Source organism: Neomonachus schauinslandi, chromosome 5 (genome assembly GCF_002201575.2).
Source record: "Neomonachus schauinslandi chromosome 5, ASM220157v2, whole genome shotgun sequence".
Taxonomy (NCBI): Eukaryota; Metazoa; Chordata; class Mammalia; order Carnivora; family Phocidae; genus Neomonachus; species Neomonachus schauinslandi.
Window position 1 is genome coordinate 83,713,891 of NC_058407.1, and position 15,921 is coordinate 83,729,811.

Genomic DNA, 15,921 nt, shown 5'->3' on the forward strand with positions numbered 1-15,921 from the left:
CCCCCCCCTCCCCCCCCCCCCCCCCCCCCCCCCGCCACCCAGTGATTCCATTTCACTGAGTAGAAGCCAAAATCCCAACAATGGCTAGCAAAACCCTGGGTTACCTTGTCCTCAGCTTCCTCTCTAAATTTGCCTACTACTCTAATGTAATATTGATTTCCAATTAAAAAACATTTTTTTTTGTTTCGAAACTTGATTAGGGTGCATTTCATGTAAGAATATTCTCTGAATGCGGGACTTGAGTAATTTCATTAAATTATCATTTGAGTTATATTTAATTTATCTGAAGCACTTGATTTTAATAGTCTTCAGAGAAAGGCTGATTGCTGTTTGCCACCACATTGGCTTCTGTGTATTAGTATTCCTTTGTACAGTTAACAAAAAGTGGTGGTAAATTTTGTCCAGCTTAAGTTATTTGCTAATGCATTTTCAGTGAGAAAGGATGAGAAAGGATTTGATATTACATTATCTTGTAGTATCAATCAGTAGTTTCATTTTTTCTTTCTTTTTCTTGATATATCATCATTTTCGTTCCGTGAAATCATTTTAGTCACACACACACTTCGTTAAGGTACCATCATTGGTAGATATTAATAATTATATATTTTCCAAATTAAAATAAAATATTTTTCTCTGGAAAAAAAGTTCTAAAGGAAGTAATTTATAGAATGTATAAGGCCTTTATAAGAAACTCTTAAATGACTTTGGCATGCAGTTTCCTATTTCCTCAATTGCAAAAATAAAGGGGGTTAATTTTATAATAAAACCTCCTCCTTAGGGCTATGAGTGTATGAAAGGGAATTTAATAATGAGAGCCTCTTTCTCTTGTCTCTTCCTTTTAGAGTAAGTGATATAAGAAGAAATGAGCCTTTCATTCTGTGGTAACAACATTTCTTCATATAATATCTATGATGGTGTGTTACAAAATCCCTGCTTTGTGGATGCCCTCAACCTGGTCCCTCATGTCTTCCTGTTGTTTATCACTTTTCCAATATTGTTTATTGGTAAGTGATCTATTCTCCTATATTTCCTCACCTAATATTCATTTTAAGCCTTATTAATGGTTGAGATTTGGTATAATGTTGACCTAATTTTCCCAACATGAAAACTGATATGTATATCTGTGAGAAAAGAACAAGCAAGTTTTTTGTGCTTCCCAATTATTTACGTCTTGGCATATGATATTTTGTAGATAAAATAGAAGTCACATGTCTCCTTAGAAATGGACTTCAAGTAGCAGCAGCAGTGTTTTGAAAAGAGGGAAAGAGAATTATGTGGGATAGATCTAAAGCCTTTGTTGAGCACTTGTTTTGTGTTGGTGAAGAGAATGGAAAATGGGTAAAACATAGTACTTGCTTGGAATAGTCACTGGAACTGTCCAGTGAAACAGATGTATCAAAGTCAAGGGAAAAGATGACTATCCCACATTGTAAGCTCATTTGCAGGTACGGGAACAAATTATCCTGGGCATTAACTTGCTAGAACAACTAATTCATGGGGCCAGTGGGGATGATTGCACGGAGAGTGACATGTTGGGGGATCTGAGGACACAGAGCGTGCAAGTTCAAGTAAGAGTGATAAGGCTGTGTTCCAGGTAGAAAGAATACTTCATGCAAACTGTTTGCAAAGGAGCTAAAAATACAGTTTTCTCTTTATTATTTTACAGTTTACATATACACAAAATCCAATTATTTAAAATAATTATGTATGACTTGTATAACTTCCCCAAAACAATCAAAACAGACCTTTAACTTAAAAATTTTTTAAAAATACATTTCACGTATAAAAATGACAGAGACTAATATGATAAACATCTGTTGAGCCTGTCACCACTCATCTTAAGGAATCTAATGGTAAGAACATAAGTGAATCCCTCTGTTACTGTTTCCTGAGCCTGTTACTCTTCCTACATCCGATGTCCCTGTCCATTCAAAAGAGATAACTACTCTCTGAATTTGGTGTTTAACTTTGCTCATAAAAATAAATCTGCTTATAAAAATAAATGAAAAAAACCATCAGACTGCTTTTTTTAAGAAAACTAGCATATTTTAATGATCTGCTTCAAAAGAAGGTTTAAAAATAATTTGCACACTTTTATTTCTTCATTTAACAAATATTGATTGAGAGACTACTATGTACCTGGCATTGTAACGGTGATCAAAAAATTTCTGTTATAAGATATATCATATGCATAGGCCAATGAAACTCTTGGCACATTGTTATTCATGTTAAACAAATATATAGACATTAAATATAACTGTGCCAGAGTGGCCATATATAGAAATACGAGTTGTTGTTTATGTGGTTGGTATTATTTGTAGGACATTAACAATGCCCTTTGGCCAAAAGTAGACCATACTTTTTTAAATGCAATTTTACAGTTAATAGTTTATTTTTAACATCAACTCACTTCTTGAGGGCAATTACTGGGACAGTCTTGTTTGCATCAGTAGCATTGAACATAGGCTGGGAAAGGGTATTTGAATCAAGTGGAGTTGGAGTGAACATTGTCAAAGGGGAATGGTGGAGGAAAATGTAGACTGTTCACCTCTAACATTGGCTACTCGAGTTAGTGAAAGATCATAAATAAATCTCAAAGAAGTATCAGGCATAAGGAAAGCTTGCTTTCAAGAGTTTACAGTGTAAATTCTAGTACAACATGTTATATGTAACTAGTCTTTCCATAATGAAGTTCATTTGGGAACAACTAAGATATGAATCAATTTTCTTTTCAAAGAATGCTTCAGGAGCCCCATTAGTCCTTACAGAAATTCCTTCCTGCAATATTTCGAGCACAAACCCCGATTCATTCTTGAAGTATGTGAGGCTTCTCTACAAACAAAACATTTCTTTGAGAAAATACCACTACCACTGTTGAATAGTGCTGGCCCAGTCATAGGTTATAATTTTTCTCACATGATACACATTTGATTGAGTTGACTCAACTAATGAGTTCTACATTTCATTACCAAATATGGCTCTTTTCGTTAGTCCCCCCACAGATTCCATGTTTTGAAAGATTTGAGACACCAAATTGCTTTTATTAACATCATCATTAATTTGGTTTCCTCTTAAACGAATCAGGGACCTCTCAGTAAGAGCTCTGATGAGCATGAGATAACCATGTTGTCACCCAGAGTTGGCCTTATTCTTGAGCAGTGCAACAAATGTCAATGTGTTAACCTAGGCAGTCTTGTAAAAATTCATTGAAACGGAATTGTTATTTTTTTAACATAATGAAAAAAGACCAGGATTTTCATTGCTACCCTAGAAAGCACCTCTCATTCCTCTTTCAGGAATCTCCCATCCCCAAATGATATCACAATATGAATTATTTCCATGATTATAATTAATCCTTCTACTTTTCTATTTTTTTCAGGGTGGGGAAGTCAAAGCTCAAAAGTACAAATTCATCATAACACATGGCTTCATTTTCCTGGACATAACCTGAGATGGATTCTTACATTTGCTCTTCTCTTTGTGCATGTTTGTGAAATAGCAGAAGGCATTGTTTCTGACTCGTAAGTGATTCAACATAGTTAATACGATTACAACTATACTAGTGAGTATATTGATATGATTGGTACTTAAGAGCATACCAAGTCAGGCTTAACCCTTCAGTTATAACTCGTTAGGAACAACAGCTGTCACTCATTTTATAGCAGTCCTGCTTATCTGTGATTTCATTTACCCATGATCAACCGAAGTCTGGAAGCAAATGGTCCTCCTTCTGATGATGGGTAGTCAGAAGGTCAGTCTACTAACGCTACATCACAAGGCCTATGCCATTCACCTCACTTCATCTCATCATGTAGATATTTTTCTCATCTAACATCATCACAAGAAGAAAGGTGAATACAGTACAATAAATTATCTTGAGAGAGAGGGAGAGAGACCATATTCACATAACTCTTACTACAATATATTGTTATAATTATTCTATTTTATTATTATCAGTTGTTAATCTCTTACAGTGTCTAATCTATACATTAAACTTTATCATAGGTATGTATGTATAAGAAAAACATAGTATAGGGGCGCCTGGGTGGCTCAGTCGTTAAGCGTCTGCCTTCGGCTCAGGTCATGATCCCAGGGTCCTGGAATCGGGCCCCATATCGGGCTCCCTGCTCAGCGGGAGGGCTGCTTTTCCCTCTACCACTCCCCCCTGCTTGTGTTCCCTCTCTTGCTGTGTCTCTCTCTGTCAAATAAATAAATAAAATCTTTAAAAACAAAAAACAACAAAAAAAGAAAAACATAGTATATATAGGACTCGGTACTATCTGTGATTTCAGGCATTCACTGAGGTCTAGGAACATATCCCCCGCAGATAAGAGGGGGACTGCTGCATTTGATAAGTATGTGTTTTGTCTGTATTTTTGTGTTGCCACGTAATTTCTCTGGTAACAAAAATTCAGGTCTCTGTGACTTATGCATATTATGTGCTGTTTCTTTGTTCCTTCATCTGTGTAGCTCTTGCAGAAAGTTCTCTCCTTTTAAACATTTTGATGTTTACTTTACCTATCAATGTAAGTATACATAGAAAGATTGTCTATATTGACATATAGCTCAAATAGCTATATATTTACATATAAATATATAACCAGTTCCCAGATGTTTCCATTTGTTTTATAAAGAAGCAAAGATAGATGAGGCAGGCATTAAAGAAGTCTGAGAACCAGTGAGGATATAGCCACAAATTGAGGCAAAACACAAAACTGTTTTAAAATCAAGATTTGCCATAAAACCCATATTTTTGAAGGAGTTGAAGGAATTTTGTCATTCTTATAAAAGAAGTTTGCATTAAGCAGTTAGAATATAATGCATTCTACTTATAAACCTGAACATAATGTGGGAAAAATATTTTTATCATGTATTAACAAAAAATAGGAAATAATTTTGATAAGCAATATCAAATAAGAGAATTTTGATTATGAAATTATGCTAAATAGTGCGCCATCAATTAAAGAACTGATATGAAAAGTTCTTAAGAGTTTTTAAAAAGAAAGCTCAAAAATCATTTTTCTTTTATTAATAGGGACCTCCCCTGACATCTGTTTATGTTTTTCTGTTGCAATTAATGAGGAATGAAACTTCTAAGCTTTTGTTATGGAGCCAACTATTTTGTAATGTTTTATGACAGTTCTTTGCATGGATGTGCACGTCTTAGTTTCTGATAAAAAGAAAAATCAGGGACTCTGTTGATATTGCATGCCTTCAAGCATTTAGAAGCTTGATTGGCTATTATCTTATTGATTACTGTTTAAAACCCTTTGGTGTATTTGTATTCTATTGTATTAACATAGGCAATTCTAGTTTTTGTTTTTAATCCCTTAATATACAGGCTGACTCTGTGTGTTTCTGTGTGTATGTATAAGATGGATCAGTCCAACATTTCCTAAAAACTTGACACCATGTAGGCAAGAATGTCTCCTTCTTTTCAGCCTCATGATTGTTGTATAGATTCAGTCAGAGACTTAGAGGCTGGGCTAAGAAGGGTGAAGACATATGCTAACGGCAGAAACTTGTTTTATAGTAGTAATGATATAAAAGGCCCATCCTGAAATCAAGTAGAAATGCACTCTTGATTTGTGTTACCCCTTCCCATTCCTTAGCTGCAGACTGCTGACTGCTTCCCCTTAGTCTTTTATTTATTTGTTTATTTATTATTTTAATTAACATATTATGTATTATTTGTTTCAGGGGTACAGGTCTGTGATTCATCAGTCTTATATAATACCCAATGCTCATTACAGCACATACCTTCCCCAATGTCCATCCCTTACCCTTTTTATCCAAGCTTCTCAAAAATCATTTTCCAATGATTCCTGAACTCCAAAATTTAGTTTACTTTCTTGCTTGCCTTATCCTATTCTGGCAACTGCTTGTTCAAGAATGCCAGTGAACATTAAAAACACTTTAATGAACAGCTTTTCTTCCTTATCATACTTATTACATTTGACATTGCTGATCATTGCTTCCTTCCTTCTTTTTCTTTTTTTTTTTTCTCATTAAGCTTTTGTTTTATTGGGTCTCAAAATTCTGTGACAGATTTTTGGTCAAGTTGTTTCCATTAAAAAGTACTGATTTTAAAAACTAATAACTTAAAACTGCCACACACACACACACACACACACACACACACACACAAATGGTCCACAAAACAAAAAAACAAATGGTCCAGAAAACCTTCCTTCTTTTTCTTTAACAAAATATTTATGAACTATTCTTTGCTGAAAATGTAACATATGCTCATTATAATTAGTGAAACAGTGCAAAGACTTTCCTAATTGAATATTTGATTTTCTTTTTTAGTAATACAAATATTAAAGCTATTCATTTTTCTTTTGAAACATCCTTACCTGTTTTGCACAGATTTTTGTTAAGAAATGTCCTCTTTTTTATTTCTATTTAAATAGTTTGTGGTTCTGCTTTAGATACTCTCCTACATCTAGGAATCACTTTCAGTTTGCTTTTTAGTCTAATATGATTGATTTATTAGTAGAGCATATAATTGGTTAAACAAATACCTTTTAGGACTCATTAGCATTTCCATTTTAGTTAAATATTTGATTATTTTATATGGTTTTAATGAGAATTAGAAAATAATATATTTGTTTTGTTGGAGACAAAATTTTATTGAGTTACTGATTGGATTACCCAAGTTTTACGTGTTGATTATTTTTATACTATTTAATTCATCAAATTCTAAAAATGTGTATTAAAGTTTTCACTATTATTATGTTTTCATTTCAGCTTTTATTTTTATCATTTTGTCTTTTTTGATATTATTTTTTTTGTCCTCCATGATGAATGCATTTTGATTTTCTTCTTTACCTTCTGAGTAAAGATTTTCTGCTATAATGGGATGTGTGTGCTTCTACCAGAACCTCGAGGTCTGCGAGTCACACTCTAAAAATAACAGAGCTTAAGGGAAAGAATAGGGTTGGGACACCACTCAAAACTTGTGCAGCTTTGTAAGTAGACAACTAACAATATAATAGCAATCCTAATAAAAAGACTAGCGTGGTTAAAAGACCCATGAAATCCCTAACAAAGAAATGCCACAATAAGTATAAAACTTTACTGTAGCTGTTGCTATCTTTATTCATCCCTTACTATATTGTCTTCCTTCATGCTGTTTTGTCATTTTTTTCTAACTTCTTGAATTGACTACATAATTTATTTATTATAATGTTTTCTCATTGAATATGTTTAAAGTTAGTTATAAACTTTCTTCTGAGTATGGTTTTGACCACATTTATTTATAGGCCTTGATAGGTAGTATGCTCATTTTTAAATTTCCTAAATATTAGGCAAGTGATTTTTAAAATTCTTTCTTTGATTCCATAGTAAAAGAATACTGGAAGCATTTCTTAATTTCCGTGCTGATGAAATATTTACTTCCTACTTTTTCTTTTTGACCATTTTGAACTATTTCTGGGGGGTGTTGTATACCATATGGACATGGTAACAAAAATGTGAAAGTACCACGATAGCATAAAAGCTGGTTTAAAAACTACCCACCACTCCCCAGAAATAGTTCAAATCACTTGCCTAATATGGTGTATATCACTGGTCATGTTCCAAATCTCTGCATACACTATTAGACAACTCCCTTTACATGTTTAATAGACACCTTCACGGTCTGCATGGCCTTGCTGGAACTTACTAGCTTCTTTTCTCCAATCTGCTCATCTTCTTCAAGACTTAAGTGGTTACCCACCATCCACCTAGCCCCCTTGGGAATTATTCTTTATGTCTCCTTCACCATCACCCTAAGACCCTAACACTATTAAAGTCCTGTCCATTTTAACAATGAGTATTTTCCAGATGTTGTATTACTTCCTTGTTTTTGCTGCCAAAGCTTAGTTCAGGCTTCCATCATCTCTCGCCTGGCCTATACCCATAATTTGCTAACTGCTTTTTTTTCCTTCTATGTCTCTTTCCTCTCCTCAGAGGCACACACTATCAGCTCCATCATCTGTGTTATTACCAGATTGATTTGTCTAAAACCCCCGAAAATCTGACCATACCACTTACCTGTTAAAATATTTCGATTTTCCAAAAGATTAGATTCCAGCTCTTTACCATGTCATAAGAGCTTTTCACCATGCATCCTATATCAAACTTTCTATTTGAGAATATTAAACTACTTGGAATTTTGAACATGTCACACAGTTTTGTGCTCCTATGTATTTACACATTCTGTTCCCTATTTTTAAAGTGCTCTTCTACCATGTTCCTGACTAGTGGATTCCCTTTCATATTTCAGTTTCCACCTTCCACCATATCTTGAAGTGTCTTTCCCAAATGCTCCTCCTTCCCCCACTCTCAAACTAGTCACTCTCTATACCTTTTATGTACGAATGTATTTAAGTAATTTGAGAAAAGTTAAATGTTTTACTAGGTGGCGTTATTAATGTAAATGAGTTGAGGGCTGTCTACCATGCAAATCTGGTTTTGTCGTGTTTCCAATCCATGTGAAGCTCTCTATTGCCCCCAGAGTGAAATCTAATCTCTTTTCCATCATATTCAGTTGCGTGTGATACACTGAAACATGTCTGGGTCCTCTGCCTGGAACCGTCGTCCTTCTTCCTCCTCTGGGTAGCATCCCTCAGTCTTAGGGCCTCAGTGCAGAAGTCGGTTCCTTCACAAAGCTTTCTCTTCCTCAGACGCTGGCCCTGCATGTGCTTATAGTCCCTTCACCTGTGTGATCATTTCCTGTTTCCTATTGCTATCCCCAGGAGACTCTAGGGCTTGTGACCCCTGATACTCTATCTTGTTGTGTTCACTGTTGCATCCCGACATCTAATGTGCCTGGACACAGCAAACACACGTGTGTTGAATGCATCAATGCCAATGGTGAAATCACTAAGGGCCATAAAGTTTAGGAAAACTATCAAAGGAATAAATGTACTTTTCTTGTACATTGGAGTTCATATCCATGTGGTTGTTTTCTGTCGCTTTAGGTGTTAACTTATTTCAGCAGTTCTGCCCTTCAGTAGAGGAGACGTTCCATGTTTGCTCTTGTTGTGAGTATTTAAGGGCTTGTTTAGCCATGGTACCCGGTCCTCTGTGTCGGGGATAAATCCTTTCGGCGGAATTATGTCTCTCAACGTAGTCTTCCTTTGCATTGTTCTCTTAGCAACGACTACTGCATTCTGATTTTAAGTATCTTATTTGTAAGAGAAAGTTTTAATGGACAATTTGGAAACAAAGTGAGAACTGTCTGGAACCTTCAGCTCTAAACACTGATTCTGTCCCGCTCTCCGTAGGCGGCGGGAGTCGCGGCATCTCCACCTCTTCATGCCGGCTGTGATGGGATTTGTCGCCACTACAACATCAATAGTATATTATCATAACATTGAAACATCAAATTTTCCTAAATTACTCTTAGGTAAGTACGATCAAGTGTCCTCCTCCTTCCCCAGAGCTATTTTTCTTTCTCTTTCTAGTAAACGCTGGGGCTGGGACTGGGGAGCAGGGGAAAACCACAATAGTTAATTCTTCCATAGTCTACTGGTGAATGGGGGAGATGAAGATAAACTGAGTGCTCTGGGCTGTGAAAACTCTCTTCCGCCAGGACATCCATCCTCCACTAGATGCCCCTCATGATGTGTTGGTGTGTGGCAGGGGGGCCGGGGGAGGGGTGTGCTGGCCTTCTGGCTCGCAGAGGCTCTACTCTAAAAATTGAGCCCTTGCCCGGTCCTGCCCCAGGAGCAAGTCAGTGCATCTAGCTCTCTGCGTTTCTGCCTCTGTCTTGGGGTCCTGAGGCATTTTCTGAAGGTCCCAACTTTTCAGCGATGCTGCGGCAATGTCACATTCTTCGTAGCCCTGCTGCCCAGGCGTGGGGGACCCAGTGCAGCAGAGTCTGTTTCGCAGCGTGCTGGAAACTGTACTGTCCTGAGAAGCAGTGTCCTCAAAGCACGGCCCTTCACATCTGCTTCATGCCTAACCTTTTCTTTTTCAGCCTCTCTTGCCTCTTTGTCCTGTGGAAAATAAGAGGCTATCTAAAGTGTTCTAATTTTATTTTTGCCTGCCATGGTAATAATATCGCTTATCCCAATTAGTTGTATTTAATACTCTGACCAATCCTTGCATTCCGTGGTGTATACTTTCAGAAAGAGAGCTAAGATGAAGGTGTAGAACATGGATCATGGCTGGGCTTCAAGGCCTGTAAATATCCTAAAATTGCAGGCAGAGTCTTGTGTGTTTGTGTGAATGAACACTTACAATTTTGCAAAGTACGGAGAGTGCACTTGATTGTTAAATGATGAAAGTGATGTTGATTACTGATATAGAAATTTGGAAAAGTAATAATTAAACCACACAGATATTTTATTTGCTTGTCCAGAAGACATTGAAATTTAAAATGAATTAGAGGAAAATACTGAATTTTTTTTAAAAAGATTTTATTTATTTATTTATCTGAGAGAGAATGGGAGACAGAGAGCACGAGAGGGAGAAGGGTCAGAGGGAGAAGCAGACTCCCTGCCGAGCAGGGAGCCCGATGCGGGACTCGATCCCGGGACTCCAGGATCATGACCTGAGCCCAAGGCAGTCGCTTAACCAACTGAGCCACCCAGGCGCCCAAAAAATACTGAATATTTAATTCTGTGTTGCACCACGTTATGTGATTTGGCAAAGGCAATCTAAGTACAAACAAGTAGACTGGGTTAAATATCAATTTAAAAGGCTTGTCAAAGTCTGAATTATCTTTAAAAAAAAGCTGTTTAGTACAACATGAAAGGCAGATATTATCACAGAAATCTTTTTTTGAAGATGCTAAGAAAAAAGAGTGAAATTTTTAGCAGGCAAAACCAAAAAAAAATACATATGTACTGTTGGGAATCCAATGTTAGACATTTAAGTTTCTGAAAAATTGATGATGAATAAGATATAAGTTATAAGATGTAATTAGAAGGGAAATGTGCATTTTCATAATATTTTGAAGGAGACGTGGTCAGAAGCTGGCTGTAGATAGAAGGCAGAGGGCACAATTAGATCATACTGCTGGCAGGACTTATGGAGATAAAAGATAGTCTAAATTTCTCATTATTTTAGGAGAGAAATATTTGGGCCTAGAAAAATTACATTTATTTTCAGATTACAAAACTAGTAATTTTGTCCCAACATTATATTATGAACATCACCAAACATACAGAAAGTTGAAAAGAACCAAGTGAATACTCATAAATACCTAATACGTAAATTCTTTAATTTCTGTTTTATTCTATTTGTTTGATCACATTTCTGTATCTTTCTATCCCTCCATCCATTGGGCTTATTTTTTATACATTTTAAAGTAAATTGCAGACATTAATATACTTCACCTCCTAATTATTTCAGCATGCAAATCATTAACTAGAGTTAAATTTTTCTACAGTTGTTTTTGTGAGATAAAATTTACCTGCTGCGATTCATCAGTCTTACACAATTCACCGATGAATCACAGACCTGTACCTCTGAAACAAATAATACAAAATATGTTAAAAATAAAAAAGATAGTAGGAAGGGAAAAATGAAGGGGGGGAAATCGGAGGGGGAGACGAACCATGAGAGACTATGGACTCTGAGAAACAAACTGAGGGTTCTAGAGGGGACGGGGGTGGGGGGATGGGTCAGCCTGGTGATGGGTATTAAAGAGGGCACGTTCTGCATGGAGCACTGGGTGTTATACGCAAACAATGAATCATGGAACACTACATCAAAAACTAATGATGTAATGTATGGTGATTAACATAACATAATAAAAAATAATAAAAAAATTTATGTGCTGAAGTGTAGAAATCTTAATTTGCTGAATACACACACCTGTCTAACCCTATCATGCTATAGAACAGTGCCATCATCCATGAAACTTTTCTTGTGTCAATCCTCACTTTCATCTCCACAGAGGCAAAAATCTAATCTGATTTTTTCCCCATCATAGATAGGATTTGCCTGTTCTAGATTTCACATAAATTGAATCATGCAGTATAAATTCTTTTGTGTAATACTTCTTTCTGTCAGTGTGATTTTTTTTGAGGTTCATCCATAATATAGTATAGATCAGTATTTTGTTCTTGTAATTGTTGGGTATTATTCCATTGTATAAAGATTCCCCAGTTTTCTGTTCTCTTGACAATAATACCTGGACTATTTCCAGGTTTTGGCTATCATGAAAAAATAGCTGGTATAAACATCCATGTGCAAGTCTTTCCGTGGCTATATGTTTTTTATTTCCTTTGAGTAAATATCTAGGAGTGGAATTGCTGGGTCATAGGGTATATAGGTAAATGTTAATATTTTGTTAAGAACCCACAGGATCTTTTCCCAAAGTGGTTTACTTTACATACTCACTAATAATGTGTAGGAATCCCAGTGTTTCCACATGCTCACCAACATTTGATGATTTGATCTTTCTAATGTAGCCTTGCTGGTGGGTGTGTACTGATAATTCATTGTGGTTTGAGTTTGCATTTCCCTGATGGCTAATGATGTTGAGCACTTTTTGATAAGTTTATTAGCCATTTGTTATATTTGTAAAGTAGCTATAGCATATCTTTTGCCCATTTTTTATTGGGTTACATTTTTATTATTGAGTTGCAGGAGTACTTTGTATATACTAAATATTAGTATGGCATTGGATACATGTTTTGAGAATATTTTCCTTCCAGTCTGTGGCATGCATATTAGGATCTTTTGGTGAGCAGAAGATTTTAATTTTGATGTAGCATAATTTATCATTTTTTCATGCATAATTATTGTTTTCTGTGTCTTAAGAAATTTTTGCTTCTGCTCAAAATATGTTTCCCTCATATTCTCCTGTTTTGTTTTTTTTTTAGGAGCTTTATAGTTTTAGTTTTTATTTTTAGGACTGTGATCCATTTAAAATTAATTGTGTATATGATGTAAGGCTGGTGCCAAGGCTCTTTTTTCCCAAATGGATATCCATGTGTTCCAGCAGCCGTTTGTGGAATAGACTTTCCATTTCTCATTAGGTTGAGTTGGGACCTTTGTAAAATATTTGAATCAAATTAACATTTTAGTCTGATCTATTTCTCCGCTCTGTAGTTTCTGTTCCTTTGATCTGTTTGTGAGTTTTATGAGATTATCATTCTGTCTTAATCTGATTACTATTGGTTTGGAGGTCTTGAAATCATATAGTGTACCCATACGACTTGTTTTCTTTGCTTTTCTCCCAAGATTGCCTTGGATATTCTAGTTCTTTTGTATTGTCATATATAGTTAGAATCAGGTTGTCAATTTCTACCAAACAAAAAAATCTCAGTAGGATTATGATAAGGATTGCATTGAGTGTTTATAACAATTTGGAGAATTGACATCTTAACAATATTAAATTCCACAGTCTGTTTGTTCTTCATTTACTTAGGTCTTCTTTCATTTCCCTTAGCAAAATATTTTGAGGGTAGAGGTTTTCCATGTCTTGTTAAATTACTAGCTTTTTTGTTTTCCCACTGCTATTATAAATAGAGTTGTATTTTAAATTTCATTTTCCAATTGCTTCTGTCATATATATAAAATACAGTTGATTTTGTATATTGATCTTATATTTTGAAACCTTGGAAATTTACTCATGACTTCTAATTATTGCTTTGTAGGTTTCTTGGCATTTTCTATATATACAAATCTATCATCTGAAAATAGAGACAGTTATACTTATTTCTTTTTGAACTTTATGCTTTTTTTCACCATATTGCAATAACTAGGACCTCCAGTAAAATGCAGAATATACATGGAAAGTGTGAAATCTTTGTCTAATGCCCAATTTTAGGGGAAACATGGTCAATATTTCATAATTAATTATAAAGTTAATTGTAGGCTTTTCATAGAAGACCTTTATCAGGTGAGTAAGTTTTCCTCTATTCAGAGCTTTCTCAGAGTTGTTTTGTTTTTTTTAAAATCATGAATAGGGCACCTGGGTGGCTCAGTCGTTAAGGGTCTGCCTTTGGCTCAGGTCATGCTGGGATCGAGCCCCACATCGGGCTCTCTGCTAGGCGGGAAGCCTGCTTCTCCCTCTCCCACTCCCCCTGCTTGTGTTCCCTCTCTTGCTGTGTCTCTCTCTGTCAAATAAATAAAAAAAAAAATCTTTAAAAAAAATAAATAAAATCATGAATAGATGTTGAATTCTATTAAAGATTTTTTTTTTGCATCCATTGGGACAATTAGATTTCCATTAATGTGCTGAATTAATTGGTTGATTTTTCAAATGATAAAGTAACCATGAATTCCTGGGCTATGTTACACATGGTCATGATATATTATCCATGCTATATATTGCTAGATTTTGTTTGCCAAGTTTTTTTTAGATCTATGTTGTGAAGAATATTGGTCTGTTATTTTCTTGTAATATCTTTGTCAGTTTTTCATATGCTGGGTTATACTGGCTTCTTAAAATGAATTGGAAAGTGTTCTCTATTTCCCTATTTTCTGAAAAACATTGTGTGCAGTTAATTCTATTTCTTCCTTAAATGTTGAATAGAATTTATCAGTGAAATCATCTGGGCCTTTTAACAAAATGAGGATTTTAAATTTAAACTTATTTCTTTATTAGACACAGACTCTTCAGAGTATGTCTTATTATGTCAGTTTTGGTAAGTTACAGGTTTCAAGAAATTTTCCCTTTCATCTAAGTTTTTTTATTTATTGTCATAAAGTTGTTCAAGGTATTCCCCAATTATCTTTCTTAAGTATGCAGGATATGTAGGGATAATTCTTTCATTCCTAATACTGGTAATTTATGATTTCCTTCTTTTCTTGATCCGTCTAGCTGGGGACTTAGTAATTTTCTTATCTTTTTAAAAAAATCAACTTTGTGTGCTTACGTTTGTTAATTTTCTCAATTATTCATTTTCTCTTTCACTGCTTTCTACTCTTATCTCTATCGTTTTCATCCTTTTATTTATTTTGTTCATTGTTCTTCTTTCCCTAGCTTTTAAGATACAAACTTAGATCATTGTTTTTGGATCTGTCTTTTTTCCTAAAATAAATATTTAAAGCCATAAATTTTCCTTAAAGTATTTTCTAGTTGTAATCTTTAAAATTTTAGTATGTACTATTTTTATTATAATTTAGTTCAAATACTTTCTAATTTCCCTAGTGATTTCCTTTTTAACACGCAGTTAATTAGAACTGTGTTGTTTAACTTCCAAGTATTTGGAGACTTCTGGATATCTAATTGTGTAGAAAGTCTCGAAGTTTACCTTCATAGTCTCTGTCCCTGGTGTTCACAACCTGTATAATCCTCTACCCTTGAATGTGAGTGGGACATGTGACTTGTTTCTAGCCAATAGAGTATGGCAAAGATGAAGACACCAAATCAGGTGAGCTTCTATTGAGACTGCAGCCCCACTCAATGCCTGGCTTTTGCAGTCTGGTGAGACCCTGAAGCAGAGAACCCAACTGATCCATGCCTAGACTCTTGATCCATGGGAACTGTAAGATAATAAATGTGTTTTGGTATAAGTTGCCAAATCTGTCATAATTTGCTAGCAGCAATAGAAGATCAATACACTTACTGTTCTTTTTTGTTTCTTATTTTTGTTTTTTAAATTTAATTAATTTATTTAAAAGTTTTAATCTTTATTATTCATTTATTCATTTGTTTATTTTTATTTTTTATTTAAATTCAATTAGCCAATGTATAGTACATCATTGTTTTAGATATAGTGTTCTTGTTCTTGATTTTTAATTTATTTTCATTGTGAACTGAGGACACACTTCATATGATTCCTTTAATTTATTTTTTCTTGTTTCCTGAGTATATGTCCTATGCTAGTACCATGTGCACTAACAAGAATGTATATTCTGAAGATGTTTGGGTATTTGGGTGTGTTTTTATAATATTAAATATTATATAGCCTTGTAAATATCAAACAGCTCAAAGTGGTTGATAGCGTTCAGATCTTCTAAATCTTT

The 15,921-nt window shown here is 34.9% G+C and overlaps 1 protein-coding gene across 2 annotated transcripts in view; it reads left to right on the plus strand.

The window, feature by feature from the left end:
* The first annotated feature begins 862 nt into the window (after positions 1 to 862).
* Positions 863 to 15,921, plus strand: part of ABCC9 (ATP binding cassette subfamily C member 9) — a 131,969-nt gene continuing 116,910 nt past the window's right edge. For both annotated transcript variants that reach the window (XM_021690780.1, XM_021690781.1), the window contains exons 1-3: positions 863 to 1,004; positions 3,380 to 3,521; positions 9,276 to 9,397. In XM_021690780.1, coding sequence (XP_021546455.1) covers positions 863 to 1,004; positions 3,380 to 3,521; positions 9,276 to 9,397 — 406 coding nt within the window. The remainder of the gene's footprint in view (positions 1,005 to 3,379; positions 3,522 to 9,275; positions 9,398 to 15,921) is intronic.